This window comes from Cyclopterus lumpus, chromosome 20 (genome assembly GCF_009769545.1).
Source record: "Cyclopterus lumpus isolate fCycLum1 chromosome 20, fCycLum1.pri, whole genome shotgun sequence".
Taxonomy (NCBI): Eukaryota; Metazoa; Chordata; class Actinopteri; order Perciformes; family Cyclopteridae; genus Cyclopterus; species Cyclopterus lumpus.
The window spans coordinates 9213783-9226334 of record NC_046985.1 but is presented as its reverse complement, the minus strand read 5'-3'; the positions used below and the strand labels follow the sequence as shown (position 1 = coordinate 9226334).

At 41.8% G+C, this 12552-nt stretch overlaps 2 protein-coding genes and 1 long non-coding RNA gene across 5 annotated transcripts; 2 read left to right on the top strand and 1 right to left on the bottom strand.

Moving 5' to 3' along the window:
* Window positions 1-381: 381 nt before the first annotated feature.
* Window positions 382-1240, top strand: LOC117749909 (transcription factor 24-like). The gene is made up of 2 exons (XM_034560728.1): window positions 382-831; window positions 1118-1240. The coding sequence occupies exons 1-2, from the start codon at window positions 397-399 to the stop codon at window positions 1238-1240; spliced, it is 558 nt and encodes a 185-aa protein (XP_034416619.1). The 5' UTR covers window positions 382-396.
* mcmdc2 (minichromosome maintenance domain containing 2) lies at window positions 624-11755 on the bottom strand. Its single transcript, XM_034560590.1, has 15 exons — window positions 11659-11755; window positions 11371-11501; window positions 11230-11289; window positions 10941-11136; window positions 10651-10773; window positions 10433-10534; window positions 8953-9081; window positions 8534-8771; window positions 8247-8452; window positions 7954-8120; window positions 7310-7489; window positions 7083-7222; window positions 6691-6800; window positions 6289-6458; window positions 624-738 (listed from the first exon to the last, which is right to left on the bottom strand). The coding sequence occupies exons 1-14, from the start codon at window positions 11753-11755 to the stop codon at window positions 6292-6294; spliced, it is 2046 nt and encodes a 681-aa protein (XP_034416481.1). The 3' UTR covers window positions 624-738; window positions 6289-6291.
* Window positions 2595-6163, top strand: LOC117749816. 3 transcript variants are annotated; one of them, XR_004611741.1, is made up of 10 exons: window positions 2595-2702; window positions 3692-3739; window positions 3844-3906; window positions 4130-4175; window positions 4436-4499; window positions 4720-4784; window positions 5036-5099; window positions 5297-5350; window positions 5631-5695; window positions 6092-6163. It is a non-coding gene; the product is annotated as an uncharacterized LOC117749816 (long non-coding RNA). The 3 variants fall into 3 exon arrangements; XR_004611740.1 differs by having other exon boundaries at window positions 4127-4175; window positions 5300-5350; XR_004611739.1 differs by having other exon boundaries at window positions 4127-4175.
* Window positions 11756-12552: the final 797 nt, after the last annotated feature.

The window sequence follows — 12552 nt, the reverse complement described above, 5'->3', positions numbered from 1 at the left end:
AAAACTTCACATCACAAACTGCTCATGTCTGGCACACGTTCAAGTGTCTTTCGTGCCACTTTGGGCAGCTGCGTCCTGTCATTTGGCTCGTTCACGTTGTGTTGGTGAGCGGATGAGCTCATAGTCTCGTGTTTGTTGAAGGTGAAGGAACTTGACAACAGACATGTTCAATAATTGACTTAAGTTGTGGTTTAATAAATAAATGAAAAGGCAATAACTTAACTTAGAAGCAAAGCAGTAGAACAGAGGAATGCTGTACAGTCGACAATAATAATATTAATAATAATAATAATAATAATTTGTCTTGTCACTTATATCTTGCAGGTTAAACAACTAAAACTGACTTGACGTGTCTTTATCCCTCTGATTATGATTCAGGTCTGTAAGTGCACCCCGATGGCTGGAAGACCGACGCTCCGAATGGACAGCGGCAGTTGCTCCGGGGCGGCGGCGGATGACAGCCCTGCATCCAGTCCGAGCTCCAGTCCCAGTCCGGACGGTCCTCGTCGGGACCTCCAGCGGGCCAGGGCGCTCCAGACCGGCGGGACCGGCGGGCTCGGCGGCAGAGGACGCCCGGCAGCCGCAAACGCAGCTCGGGAGAGAAGCCGAGTGCAGACCCTGAGGACCGCGTTCCTGGAGCTACAAAGGACTTTGCCGTCCGTGCCGCCGGACACCAAGCTGTCCAAACTCGACGTGTTGATACTGGCCACCACGTACATTGCCCACTTGACTCGGACACTGCAAGAAGAAGGCGCGGAGGAGGGAGAGAGCACAAAAAAGACAGATGTGTTGCACTCATTGAAAGGTGACGGCTACCTGCACCCTGTGAAGGTCAGTAATAATAATGAAAATAATAATAATAATAATAATAATAATGATAATAATAATAATATTGGTAGGCGCTATGTTGTAGGTAAATATGTTATTGTTGTCAATTGCGATTTAGTATTTAATTAATCAATTGTTTGGTTTCTGGACGAACATTCTCAATGCAACAGATGTAGGTTACTGAGTTGATGTAACACATTTTCCAAGGATGCCACATCATCCTCTCCATTCTCAACTTTTAATTTTAGAGGTTGATTTAGGCCTATTAACAAATGTGATGTCTTTACAGAAATGGCCCATGCGATCCAGACTGTACGTCGGGGCAAGCGGGCAGTTCCTCAACACCACAAATCCTTCGCAGTCAGAAAATCAAGGCCCATCATCGTCCACCTCCCATAATAGGGTTAAATAATTTGTATGAAATCATTTCATATTGTGCTTTTTACTCTGGCAGCAGAATATGCATTATGACTGCATATCTGATTTTACTTCAACTAAAGCCCTACCACGAGGAAGACATTGTAAATTAATTTATTACGTGAATTTTATTGTATACATTTTGAGAAAGCACACATTGTTTCTCTGTTGTTATTTTGACTAATCCTGTTTGGCCTGCATCGTGCAGTTCCGCACATGTCCCAGGTATATTTGTAGAAATTCCACGGGGTATAGCCCGTCATGCTTGAGGTGTGCACTTTCAGTTGAAACATTTGCACTAAATGCATGCGTGAATAACTTAACATCTGTCATGTGAAGTGGTCTGTCAGAGAGTCAACAATGGAGGCTCTGCGTCTCATGTTCCTTCTTATTTTTACATGCATGGTTGTAATTGTGTTTGTGAATAAATGACTTCAGTGAAAGACGACGACAAGTCTGTTAAGGTGTTGTCGAACATGGCTTTTGTCGTTAGGCGTATCAATAAGGAAATGGCATAATTTGTTAATTTATATTTATATTATTTATTATTATTATTATTGTTATGCCGTATTATTCCGGTATTTCCTAGAAATATAAGAGTGTCAAAGTCGCTCTATTTATGTGACAATAATCAATCAAATACATGTGCTCGCTTGAATTAAGGCGTAAAGAGTTTGGTCACAACACAAAATGATTTGCAGCTAAATGACTGCACCTGACTGAAGAGTATGCAGCAGGCCTTTTGGCTGAGCATGTCTGGCTTGAGAAATCCGAAACGATAATAAATATATGTTTCAGCAGTGTTTATAGTGTCATTTAAGAAAGCAAACAATAATTACCTATATTTGTACAGTTTATAGGCGTATATATTAAGGCAAGTAGCCTTTTCACATTAAAGGTTTGAACAATTTATCATTTCTGGCAAAGCAAACGTGATATGAAGTTCTCTTTTTGACAGGGAACGTTTGCTTAACTTTGTTTGACTAATTGATTTGATATGTTACAGCTTCTTAAAATATTGATAACTGCATTAGAAAATCAACATCCTTAGAAGGAAACAAAGGGCCGTATAGTATTTACGGCCAGTTTTATGAAAATGTGGGAGGTGGGTATAACAATGATTATGAGAGACCTGTCTGTTTTATCAGAGCTAGAGAAAACAAAGAATCTGAATTTGCAAACCGTAATTTGTCGCAAACATGGTGCCTCTATTTAATGAAATTAAGTTAATGTACATTTTCCAGCCTAAATTTTAACAAATAAATATGAAGTGCATCATTATTGCTCAGCTGTGCGCTGGGCCACGTGACCTTCAGTGCGCAACTATGGGGCGCATATAACAGAAGCCGGATCCGGAAGTTCTACCTCTTCCTCTCGAGACACAGCCATGAGCAGAGTGCAGCCCTGCTCCGCTCCACGTCAAAGAGGACTGCGGCAGCTTAATCTTCACTGCGAAGGTATCCAGAGATGATGTATTTATGTATTTCTACAGGTATGTTTTTGAGAATCGTAGACACGTTTCTGGGCAGATTCGCAAATAGCTCTTAAACGACTATTGCGTGTCAGCTAACAGCTAGCTCATGTCTCTGCCACGTGGGCGACACGAGTGCAGCGCACCAGTTAATTCATATGAGTCTTCGTCATGTCACAAACCAAACACGTACGATTGAGTTGCCTAATATTACTTTATATATTTTAAGTTAATTTGTCTCCACTTGGTCTTGAAGCGCAGCGGTGGCAGGTAACGCACGTGTCGTTTGGACGTCGACGTGTGCAGGGCCTCCTCTGTGCTGCAGTTATTCTCGCACCGGTATTGATATCATTAGTATATAATGTTCAACGTGTCTTGGCCTCACCGTATATGCAGCCAAATCCTGCAGTAATTAAGCCAATGAATCGGAGACCTGCATAAAATATTCGAGGGGTCACTTATACACCGTCATCCTACTACAAAAGTAGTCTATAGAAAGCGCCCCTCTAAAGTAATGCAATTAATCATACTTTTAGATGGTTCTAGAGAGGAACAGCCCATACAATATATGGTTGTGTCCTTGGGTCAGCAGATGAGCTGCTGGTCAGGGGATAGCCCTCTTCCCATTATTTCACTGGGGAAAATCATCATGGATCCCTCAGAGGATGCAAAGTCATGGCAGAGGTCGTGACTGGCTGTTGAACCAGTCCTCAAACGTGACATTAGTCAAGCCCCCAAGCTGTGTTACACAGTGCTCTTTGACCTTCGGATGATCAGTCATCTGTCCTCACCATATTGGCTATTTCTTCAGTACATCTTATTCATGCTAGCTGGAATCAATGGTGCACTCCCTAGAGTAATTATCTGAGGTTTGGTTCCTGCTATAGCCTTGACAAGTCTTCCACAATGAACACGACACCTATAACGGACTGTATACGTATTCACCTTTTTGACATGGGACTTTTGTTTATCTAGATATGCAGATTAAGATGGCACGTTTGATCGACCACACCTGATAATACGGTAATTTGTTATATAATTTAGTGTTTAATTAATATTTCATGGCCCAATAATAAAATGGGTGTTGCAAGGACTGTAAATGATGAGCCTGTTTACTCCTGTTGCAGATGTGAAGTCACCACTGCCTACGACAGATGACCACTACTGGTTTTCACCGTGTGGACCACAAGGTAAGCCCAACAGTTCTTGACAGGTTGTTTTATGGTATAGGTCAGTCCTGCTGCTGGAATAGTGATGACTTCACACTTTGCCGTTTACCCGTCAGACAATAATGTGGTGAAACCGTGACTAACTGACAACCAGTATAATATCGGCTGGGACTTTTTGGTTACATGCTTGTACATTATATGTGGACAATGGTTTATTTAAGTCCTTTTTTTTTGTGTCCAGCAGCTTCAGAAGTCCTGTTGTGGTCAAAGGAGATGCATCTGATCAAGAGGTGAGTTCTTGCTACACTATTTGTGTTGTACTGCTGCATGTTTATTCCACTGGGACAACATTGTTGCATTGTAAATTAAAAAGGGCATTTCAAAACCCTGGAGATTTAAGTTTAAAATGACCTCGGTATTCTTGATCAACCACACCTGATATTGTAAAAAATGTGTGGTCATCTTTCAGTGTTAAAACAAGAATTAAGCACCCAATAATAAAATGGGCTTTGAAAGGACAGTAAATTATGAGTCTTTGCTCCTGTTGCAGATGTGAAGTCACCACTGCCTACGACAGATGGCCAACTACTGGTTTTCACCGTGTGGACCACAAGGTAAGCCCCACAGTTCTTGGTTGTTTTATAGTATAGGTCAGTCCTGCTGCTGGAATAGTGATGACTTCACATTTGCCGTTTACCCATCAGACAATAAAGTGGTGAAACCGTGACTAACTGACAACCAGTATAATAATGGCTGGGACTGTTTTGGGTTCCATGCGTGTACATTAGATGTGGATAATGGTTTATTTTGGTCCCTTTTTTTGTGTGTCTTCAGCAGCTTCAGAAGTCCTGCTGTGGTCAAAGAAGATGCAGCTGATTTGATCCTCTGCTGATCAAGAGGTGAGTTCTTGCTGCTCTTTGTGTTGTACTGCTGCATGTTTATTCCACTGGGAACCATGCATTGCATTGAAACTGAAAAGGGTATTGCAAAACCCTGGTTACGTTTTAATAAAATTACTGTGGCAAGTTTAATCGGCCACACCTAGAATGGTATGATTGGTTATCATTTAGTGTTTAAACAATATTTGAGGACTTAATAAAATGGGCTTTGAAAGGACTGTAAATGATGAGCCCGTTTACTCCTGTTGCAGATGTGAAGTCACCACTGCCTACGACAGATGGCCAACTACTGTTTTTCTCCATGTGGACCATAAGGTAAGCCTGAAAGTTCGTGGTGGTTTTATGGTATAGGTCAGTCCTGCTGCTGGAATAGTGATGACTTCACACTTTGCCGTTTACCCGTCAGACAATAATGTGGTGAAACCGTGACTAACTGACAAACCAGTATAATGTCAGCTGGGACTGTTTTTGGATGTGGATAATGGTTTATTTTAATTTGTTGTGGTCTTCAGCAGCTTTAGAAGTCTTGTTGTGGTCAAAGGAGATGCACCTGAGCTGATCAAGAGGTGAGTTATTGCTACACTATTTGTGTTACTGCTGCACATTTTATTTCACTGGGACAACATTGTAAATAAAAGTATTGGAAAATCCTGGAGATTTAAGTCTAATAAATTATTAGATCAGTCCTACTGCTGGAATAGTGATGACTTCACACTTTGCCGTTTACCCATCAGACAATAATGTGGTGAAACTGTGACTAACTGAAAAACCAGTATACAATTGGACTTTTTGGTTGCATGTGTGATTGGATGTGAATAGTTGTTTATTTTGGGTCTTTTTTCTCAGTGGCTTCAGAAGTCCTGCTGTGGTCAAAGAAGATGCAGCTGATTTTATCCTGTACTGATCCGGAGGTGAGCTCTTGCTACACTATTTGTTGTTCTGCCGTTTATTCCACTAGGAACCATTGTTGCATTGTAAATGGTATACTGCAAAACCCTGGTTATTTAAGTTTAATAAAATTACTCTGGTAACTCAGACATTGGTGTCTTAAATTACTTTCTAAACATCAAGTACTGGCAACTTCTGCAGCTGGAATAGTGATGAGATTACTCTTTGCCGTTTACCCGTCAGACAATAGCATGGTGAGATTGTGTCTCCTGAATTACCAGCAGAGAAACTGTCTGGCCAATCTAATTTTTTTGATTTTGCATGCCTCGTAACAAAGGTGTCATGGCAGGAATTGTACCGTGACTTATGGAATTGTAATTTGCAGGATAACAAAGTTGTTTTTCTTTTTTTTTGTGTAGAGTTGCTGGAGCTGTTGGACCATCTGAAAAGTTATTTGCCTTTTATTAATAAAAACCTTTTTTCAAGAAAGATGGCTTGACTTATCTATCGGATTTTTTTTTTTTTTTCCCCTACAGCATCAAAGTTGCAATAAATGATGTGCCTGTTTTGGTCTACAGCTATGAAGGCATGAGAAATTAAATCTTGTGCTGCCTACCTGTTATTCCTCTGTGATGTATGCGGCTGCTCCCGGTGCGTAGGCGTAGATGAAGCGTAGGATTTTCTGGTGGAGCTCATCCAGGGTCTTGTCTCGCTTGTGAAAACCATCCACATCTCCCAGGTCACAAGGAAATACTGCATCAGGTGGAATAACGAGTGCTGAGACCCCTGTAGGAAGAAGACTCAGTAAACCTAAATCCCTCATGGTGCTTATTAATATACCAGGGCAGCAAAACTTGCCTTAAAGAACTTGTAAAGCTGTTTTAACTTTAATTCAATTGACTTGTTTGTGTAAGTAACATGCTTTAAAATGTGGATGTCCACAAACATGGCATTAAATGATTTTTTACAAACTAAGTACTGTATTCAGTAAAATTGAGATGAGCGGCAAATATTCTACCATGCTTGAGAGTGACTGAGTTTTCGCAGAGGAGCACAGCAATCACAGCGTCCTCTTCCAGAACGTGTGTCCTGAGACACAACTTGGAGTGGGCTTCTGCCAATGAGATCCTTCAACCAAACATGAACAATTGTGTGTGTATATAAACAAGTAGAATGGCAGATGATTGAAGAAATCATACTTGAGATTTAAATATTGGTCTACAGTTGAAAGTCTTCGTAGCTTTACTTCAACAAAATGTCACCTGTGAGATTTGTAAACATTTTCAAATGATCGGTATGGTTTAATGTTCCCCACCTAGTGGATGATGGTGACATTACGCTGCAGTGACACACTTGACATGCAGTGGAATATTAAAACTGCAATTTACATGTTTACATTGGGGTGCTTACAGTAGTTTGACTGAGGCCACAGACATCTTGCCCCCCTGACTCTGTGTTCGGACTCTACGGCTGGCCATGTAGTAACCGTGGATTATTTTCTCTGCTCCAGAGCTGAGTTCCACCTGCACGCTCTGTGCATGAGCAACCAGCTGGAAGGCATAGCAACAAGTGCAATTTACTGTCATTTTATAAACGCCTAAATAAAGACTTATACAGAAGCACTGCAACATGTTAACCTCCTGGTATTCTTGAGAAGAAAACTCCCAGCAGGAAGGGTAGAGGGGTTTCCCCGGCTGCACTGCCTGCTGTAGGGTGTGGATGGTCTGGGCCAGCAGGGCCTGCTCGCCCACCACATCCCTGCACTGAAGGACCAGGCCGAAGGCGTCTGCTAACTGAACTGGTACGGGACCAATTTCCTGCTCGTAAAGAAGAGAGAGGGCATTGGAAAGTTGTAATGTCTAATGTGCAGGTTTAGTGTTTATCCTGCCGAGATGTGAGAAAGTAACCTGGAATCCAAACCATATCTGAAACTTCTATTTGACTGGTTATACAGACTATTGTCACCCTTTCCCCTCCTTGCAAAAACAAAACTGCATTAATTATCCTCAAGGGCTCTGATAAGTATTGTGGTCTGGGCAGGGCACTTCCTTCAAGAAAAGTAAATTGTCTCAGTTTCCTGTTTTGTCTGTGCTATCTACAAACATCTGAGTTGAGTAAAATGGAACAGTGAACCCATAGTATTACAGCACACAAACTTAAGATCCACTAACATGACACACTATTCATTTTCCAGAAAAAAAATCCATGTAGACCTGGAAGTGCACATTCAAATAACATTTTAAGAGAGCTACACAAACACCATGCTGTAAATTGAACCCACTGCTGTTCCCAGTATGGCGCAGTCTGCCCTCCCAGACCGCTGAGAGGCATCCGTGGAGTCTGTGAGGGCCCAGAAGCTGCAGTGGACTGGAAAGCAAAGCTGCTGGTCGGCATCCTCCCCGTACTTCTTCCCTGGGATGAACACAGACACCGTGCCGCTCTCCAGAACTGAGGAACATTCAGAGGGCGAAAGAACATTGTAGTACACTGGCTTTTTGTGTTCCAAAAAATGTATCCATAATATGAATTGTTGACTAATGCCATACTTTAAAATTAATCACTTTGGTACTCTACCTGACTGAATGGCATCCAGCCTCTCCTTTTTGTACCAGCCCAGATCTCCCAACATGCAAATGCCACCAGTGGCTAGCAGGGCAGAGCCAGCGTGGATGTTAGCAGTGCCTGCTCCGTGTTCGTCCCGGGACAGCGATGCAAACATGTCCCCCGAGGCCTGATGCCTGACCCCGTGACACGCCAAGCTCAGGCTGTAAGTCATTAGTCTAACACAAAGACGCGGTAATGTGGACCAATGTCAGGTTTCAAACGCAGTGTGTTCACAGAGGGCTTGCAGACCACTTTACCTGTCCAGTATGAGCGTGTCAGTGGTGACAGCTAGCAGATCCAAATTGTGAAACGTGTCTTTTGCATCTGCTCGATTCTGCACCAAGCTGAGCAACAAGCTAAGCTTTAAGGTATTGTAGCGGCCTGGAGGAGCCACGTCCAACCCAAAGCAGTGAGCCACAATGGCGGAGAACCTCCAGCGAAAACCTGCCGTGGCCTTCAACAGCGCCTGGAAGCTGGCACTGACTTCACGGGGATCTGTAGAGTTATGAGACATGGCAGGTGTTTTATTATGGTGATGACGCAAAGTGTTAATATCAGATTAATCAGAATATACTGCATCGACATACGTTAAGAGTCACACATTATCAGTATGCCTTTGGGTGGTGTTACTGTGGATTTGGAGCAGGAATTATTGTGAGACAATTTACTACCGTACACTCTGGCTCCCACGGTTGGACGCTGTTGGCCTCTACACTCCAGGTAATGCCGGTCCACTCCTGCACATGCGCAGGAATGCCCAACACCCTGTAGAGTCGACCGATTCTCATTGAATTGCACAGCTCATCTGTACGAGTAGGGGAAACAAAGCAATAAAAAGGGTAGTTCAGTCTGGTGATTATAGAAGAAACATGTATGCCACCTACAAACCACTGCCAAGAGAAACATAGAGGGAGGCCTTCAGAACAATGATTTCTCTGTGTGCGAATGGCACAGCCAGCTAATGAGTGTTCCTTGCACTTATTAACATATATGTTTAGTAACGGGAACCCAGTGTATTGAGTTCCTCTACAGGACTGGGTCAACAGAATATGTTAATCCATGTGTTGAGATTTGCTCAGCTCCCAGGGGTGCTGGCTTGACAATGTTATTAGAGGGGACAGAAACACTTAATATCCCACCATGAGGCACTGTGTGCGGCTGGCTGCACAAAAATCTATTTATTTGAACTCTCCCCCACTAAGTTTGTGTTCCAAAAGTGAGCCTCATTTACAAAGCTGGAGAAAATTAATGAGAAACCTCAATACATCTGACTGTGTGCAAATATAAGCTATTACAACCCCATTATTCAGCACTGGGAGTGACTATAATGGATGAGAACATGATTTTACAATGAAATAATAGACCATCAGATGTTGAGAGTATTAATCTACAGTACAGTATCTCCTTTAAGATCTTGACTTGCAAATGAAAACTGAGCCTTTTAACCCAGTTAAACTCAAAAGTAATCATGTATTCTATGCTATGCAAACAAACGGGTCTCCTTCCATCTCCATATACCAATGTCATTGCTCGGCATCTTTTATCTGTCATACAGTAAACTGTCAAACCAATCAAATAATATTTACACCTCACCCTTTTAAAATAAAAAGCTTGAGATGATTCAACGTTTTTATTCCATGGGTATGCTTATGGTAGTTAAAAACAACTCTTGAATGTGACAGGGATGGCTATTCATACTCCACCAGAGAGAGATCAACTGATTGTGTGTTGTTTATGTCAGCAGTTGTTAAGGAAAGTAGTCATTCTTGTGTTCTGCAGCTGCTCTCCAGACTAAAAAGAGATTTTAATCCAAAAAACACAAACTTCCAGTCCTGTTTGAAAGAGCTGATCAGAGGTGGACTTTATAAAGAATGTGTTAAACACTGCTGTTTATGCCATCATTCTGTATTCTTTGTTGTTTTTAGATTAGGTTACTCTTTGATATGTTGTTGTTGATTATGATGTGCTGTAACACATGCTGCTGGTGCACATACCCCTCTCTCAGAAGGTATTCGGCTATTAACTTTGTTACCGCTCGCCATCAATCTATTTGTTGTCTGTGTGTTATAGAGGACATTATTATACAAATATAGTGGACCTGTGTTTGAGCAATATAAAGCCAAGGCATTCAGTAAACGTGTCTGATGCAGACTTACCTCTGAGAAACAGGGTAACAGACTGGTACCTGAGTGAGCTTTGCTGATGGGCACTTAGAACATCCAGTGCTTTGACGTGGATCAGCTCCACAAGCTGTTTGTCTGTCTCCCCAAAGACACATTTGCAAATATACTAAATCATGACAGTGCACACAATTGTTTTGACCACGTGTGTAAGTTCAGACATCTCCAGCGATATTCAGAGGCATCCCTCTCACCTCCCAACACTCGGAACTTCACATCCTCTTTCAGTGGGGAGCTGCAGACCCTGCAGCTGAAGTTGTTTCTCACGGTAGCCGACTCCGTGGCTCCAGGTGCATGGACACGGATGTGGTGAAACCCTAGTCAGTGTCCAAGAAATTAAATTAGATGTGAATGAACAATTTTAAGAACGCCAGTTAGTCCGATTGCTTGAAAAACAAAACATTTTTTGTGCGTACACAACCAACTGATCTTTACAAGTAATAGACGCAAAGAGAAAAACAATGTGGTGTCTTCCCTGCAGTACCTGTAGAACAGGGACATTCATCATTAATGCAGAGGAACCGGGCCCCCTGGGTGTATTTGGTAACCCTTGTCATGGCAATGACCAGGCCCTCCATGGAGACGGGCCTCATGAGCCCGTGGCCACGAGGAAAACTACACAGGTCCAAGGTGTACTCGGGGAATGGAGGCAGATGTGTCAACTTCAGAATGACATTCACCTCAAAGGGAACAATCATATGACACGTTGTTATACAGGAAGGGCTCAAAGCCAGTGGGGAAGAAGGAGCTACAGCAGCAACATGTATTCATACCTGACTCTCTGTGTGTATTTGTTCAACAAGTGAAAGTGTCTTTATGGCCAGGAAGCACACCTGAATGAAGAATGAGGCAAATGACGTTCTTCCTACAGTAGAAGTTGACATTTCGGTTGCGCCAGCTCAGTTTTCACTTACAGACTGAAACAAAGCTGTTGCTCCTAAAGGATCACACAGAACACGTTCACCCAACACAGGATCCACCTCTATCACGTCAGAGGGATTCACCCCTATGCAAAATCTGTAGACGGCCTCAATCTGGTGAGTTCCTGGAGAGGAGGGGCGGAAGAGAGCACCGGTGAATGCCCAGTTTAACGTGTGTAGTTTAGTTTAGTGGTGGTTTGAGCTTCCATCGCTAGCTAGCTTACGGTTAAGAAACAGGTTAAAGCGGTCAGCTAGCTTTAGCTTTAGCTTTAGCAGGCCTACCGTTGAAGGGTTTGCAATCTTCGGCCAGTTTCTGGAGGCCGCCGCTTCTGTCTAAATAAACCAGAACGGATTCTTTTAAGGACGAACTGTCAGACATGTTTACCTGAGAAAGTAATAAATGTTCCCTATAAACGAGAGTGACGAAGTTTAATGTGCCCTTTTGGCGCGCGTGCTTCAAACCGGTTTCTATGGTGACCAGTCGGAGTCGGCGACAGAAGGATCATAATATTACGCGATTAAATGTAATAATGAAGAAGAACAATCATGTGTGTGGTTTTTAAATTTCACATGCAAGGTTCATGTAATGTTACACATTTAATTTGTACATGGATGCATTGTACATTTTTACATTTGATTTTTGTAAACTCTTGATATAATTATTTAGGTGAAGATTACTTTATTTAATTGACGTACGTTTCATATTTCCTTTTATTTCTTTTTTGTGACCGGCTGCAATTAAGACAACAAAACGTTATTGCAAAATCTACAATTTTCATTAAATACACAGAGTCTGAAATTATATTTCTTTGATATTTCTTTATTACTGTGCAATAGTATAAGCCTACTTAATTTTCAGACAAAGCTAAGCATTGTGGATTTTTATTTACTGCAATTATGAATAAATGTGTTAAGGCAAAGAATAGCAAGAACATAAACACAAACAATCCAATAAAAAAAATGCACTCAATATTTAAAGACAAACAGAGGTAAATGAAGGAGTAGCAGACATTTTCTTTTTCTTTTTTTTTTTACAAATGTGACCTATAAACCAAAATGCTTTATTCAGTGGTCTCTCAAGTAATCCCTATTTCCAGCTTTATTAAAATTAATATGATAATAATTAGATTTTTACAGTAATTACATGGACAAAAATATTTCCATCCGACAGTCAAA

Coding starts and splice junctions, on each gene's coding strand:
- LOC117749909 (XM_034560728.1), top strand. CDS start 397: ATGGCTGGAAGACCGACGCTCCGAATGGACAGCGGCAGTTGCTCCGGG. Junction 832..1,117: donor GCTACCTGCACCCTGTGAAG/GTCAGTAATAAT, acceptor ATGTCTTTACAG/AAATGGCCCATGCGATCCAG.
- mcmdc2 (XM_034560590.1), bottom strand. CDS start 11,755: ATGTCTGACAGTTCGTCCTTAAAAGAATCCGTTCTGGTTTATTTAGAC. Junction 8,121..8,246: donor GCTGGATGCCATTCAGTCAG/GTAGAGTACCAA, acceptor AATGTTCCTCAG/TTCTGGAGAGCGGCACGGTG. Junction 6,801..7,082: donor GTGGCCTCAGTCAAACTACT/GTAAGCACCCCA, acceptor GTTTGGTTGAAG/GATCTCATTGGCAGAAGCCC.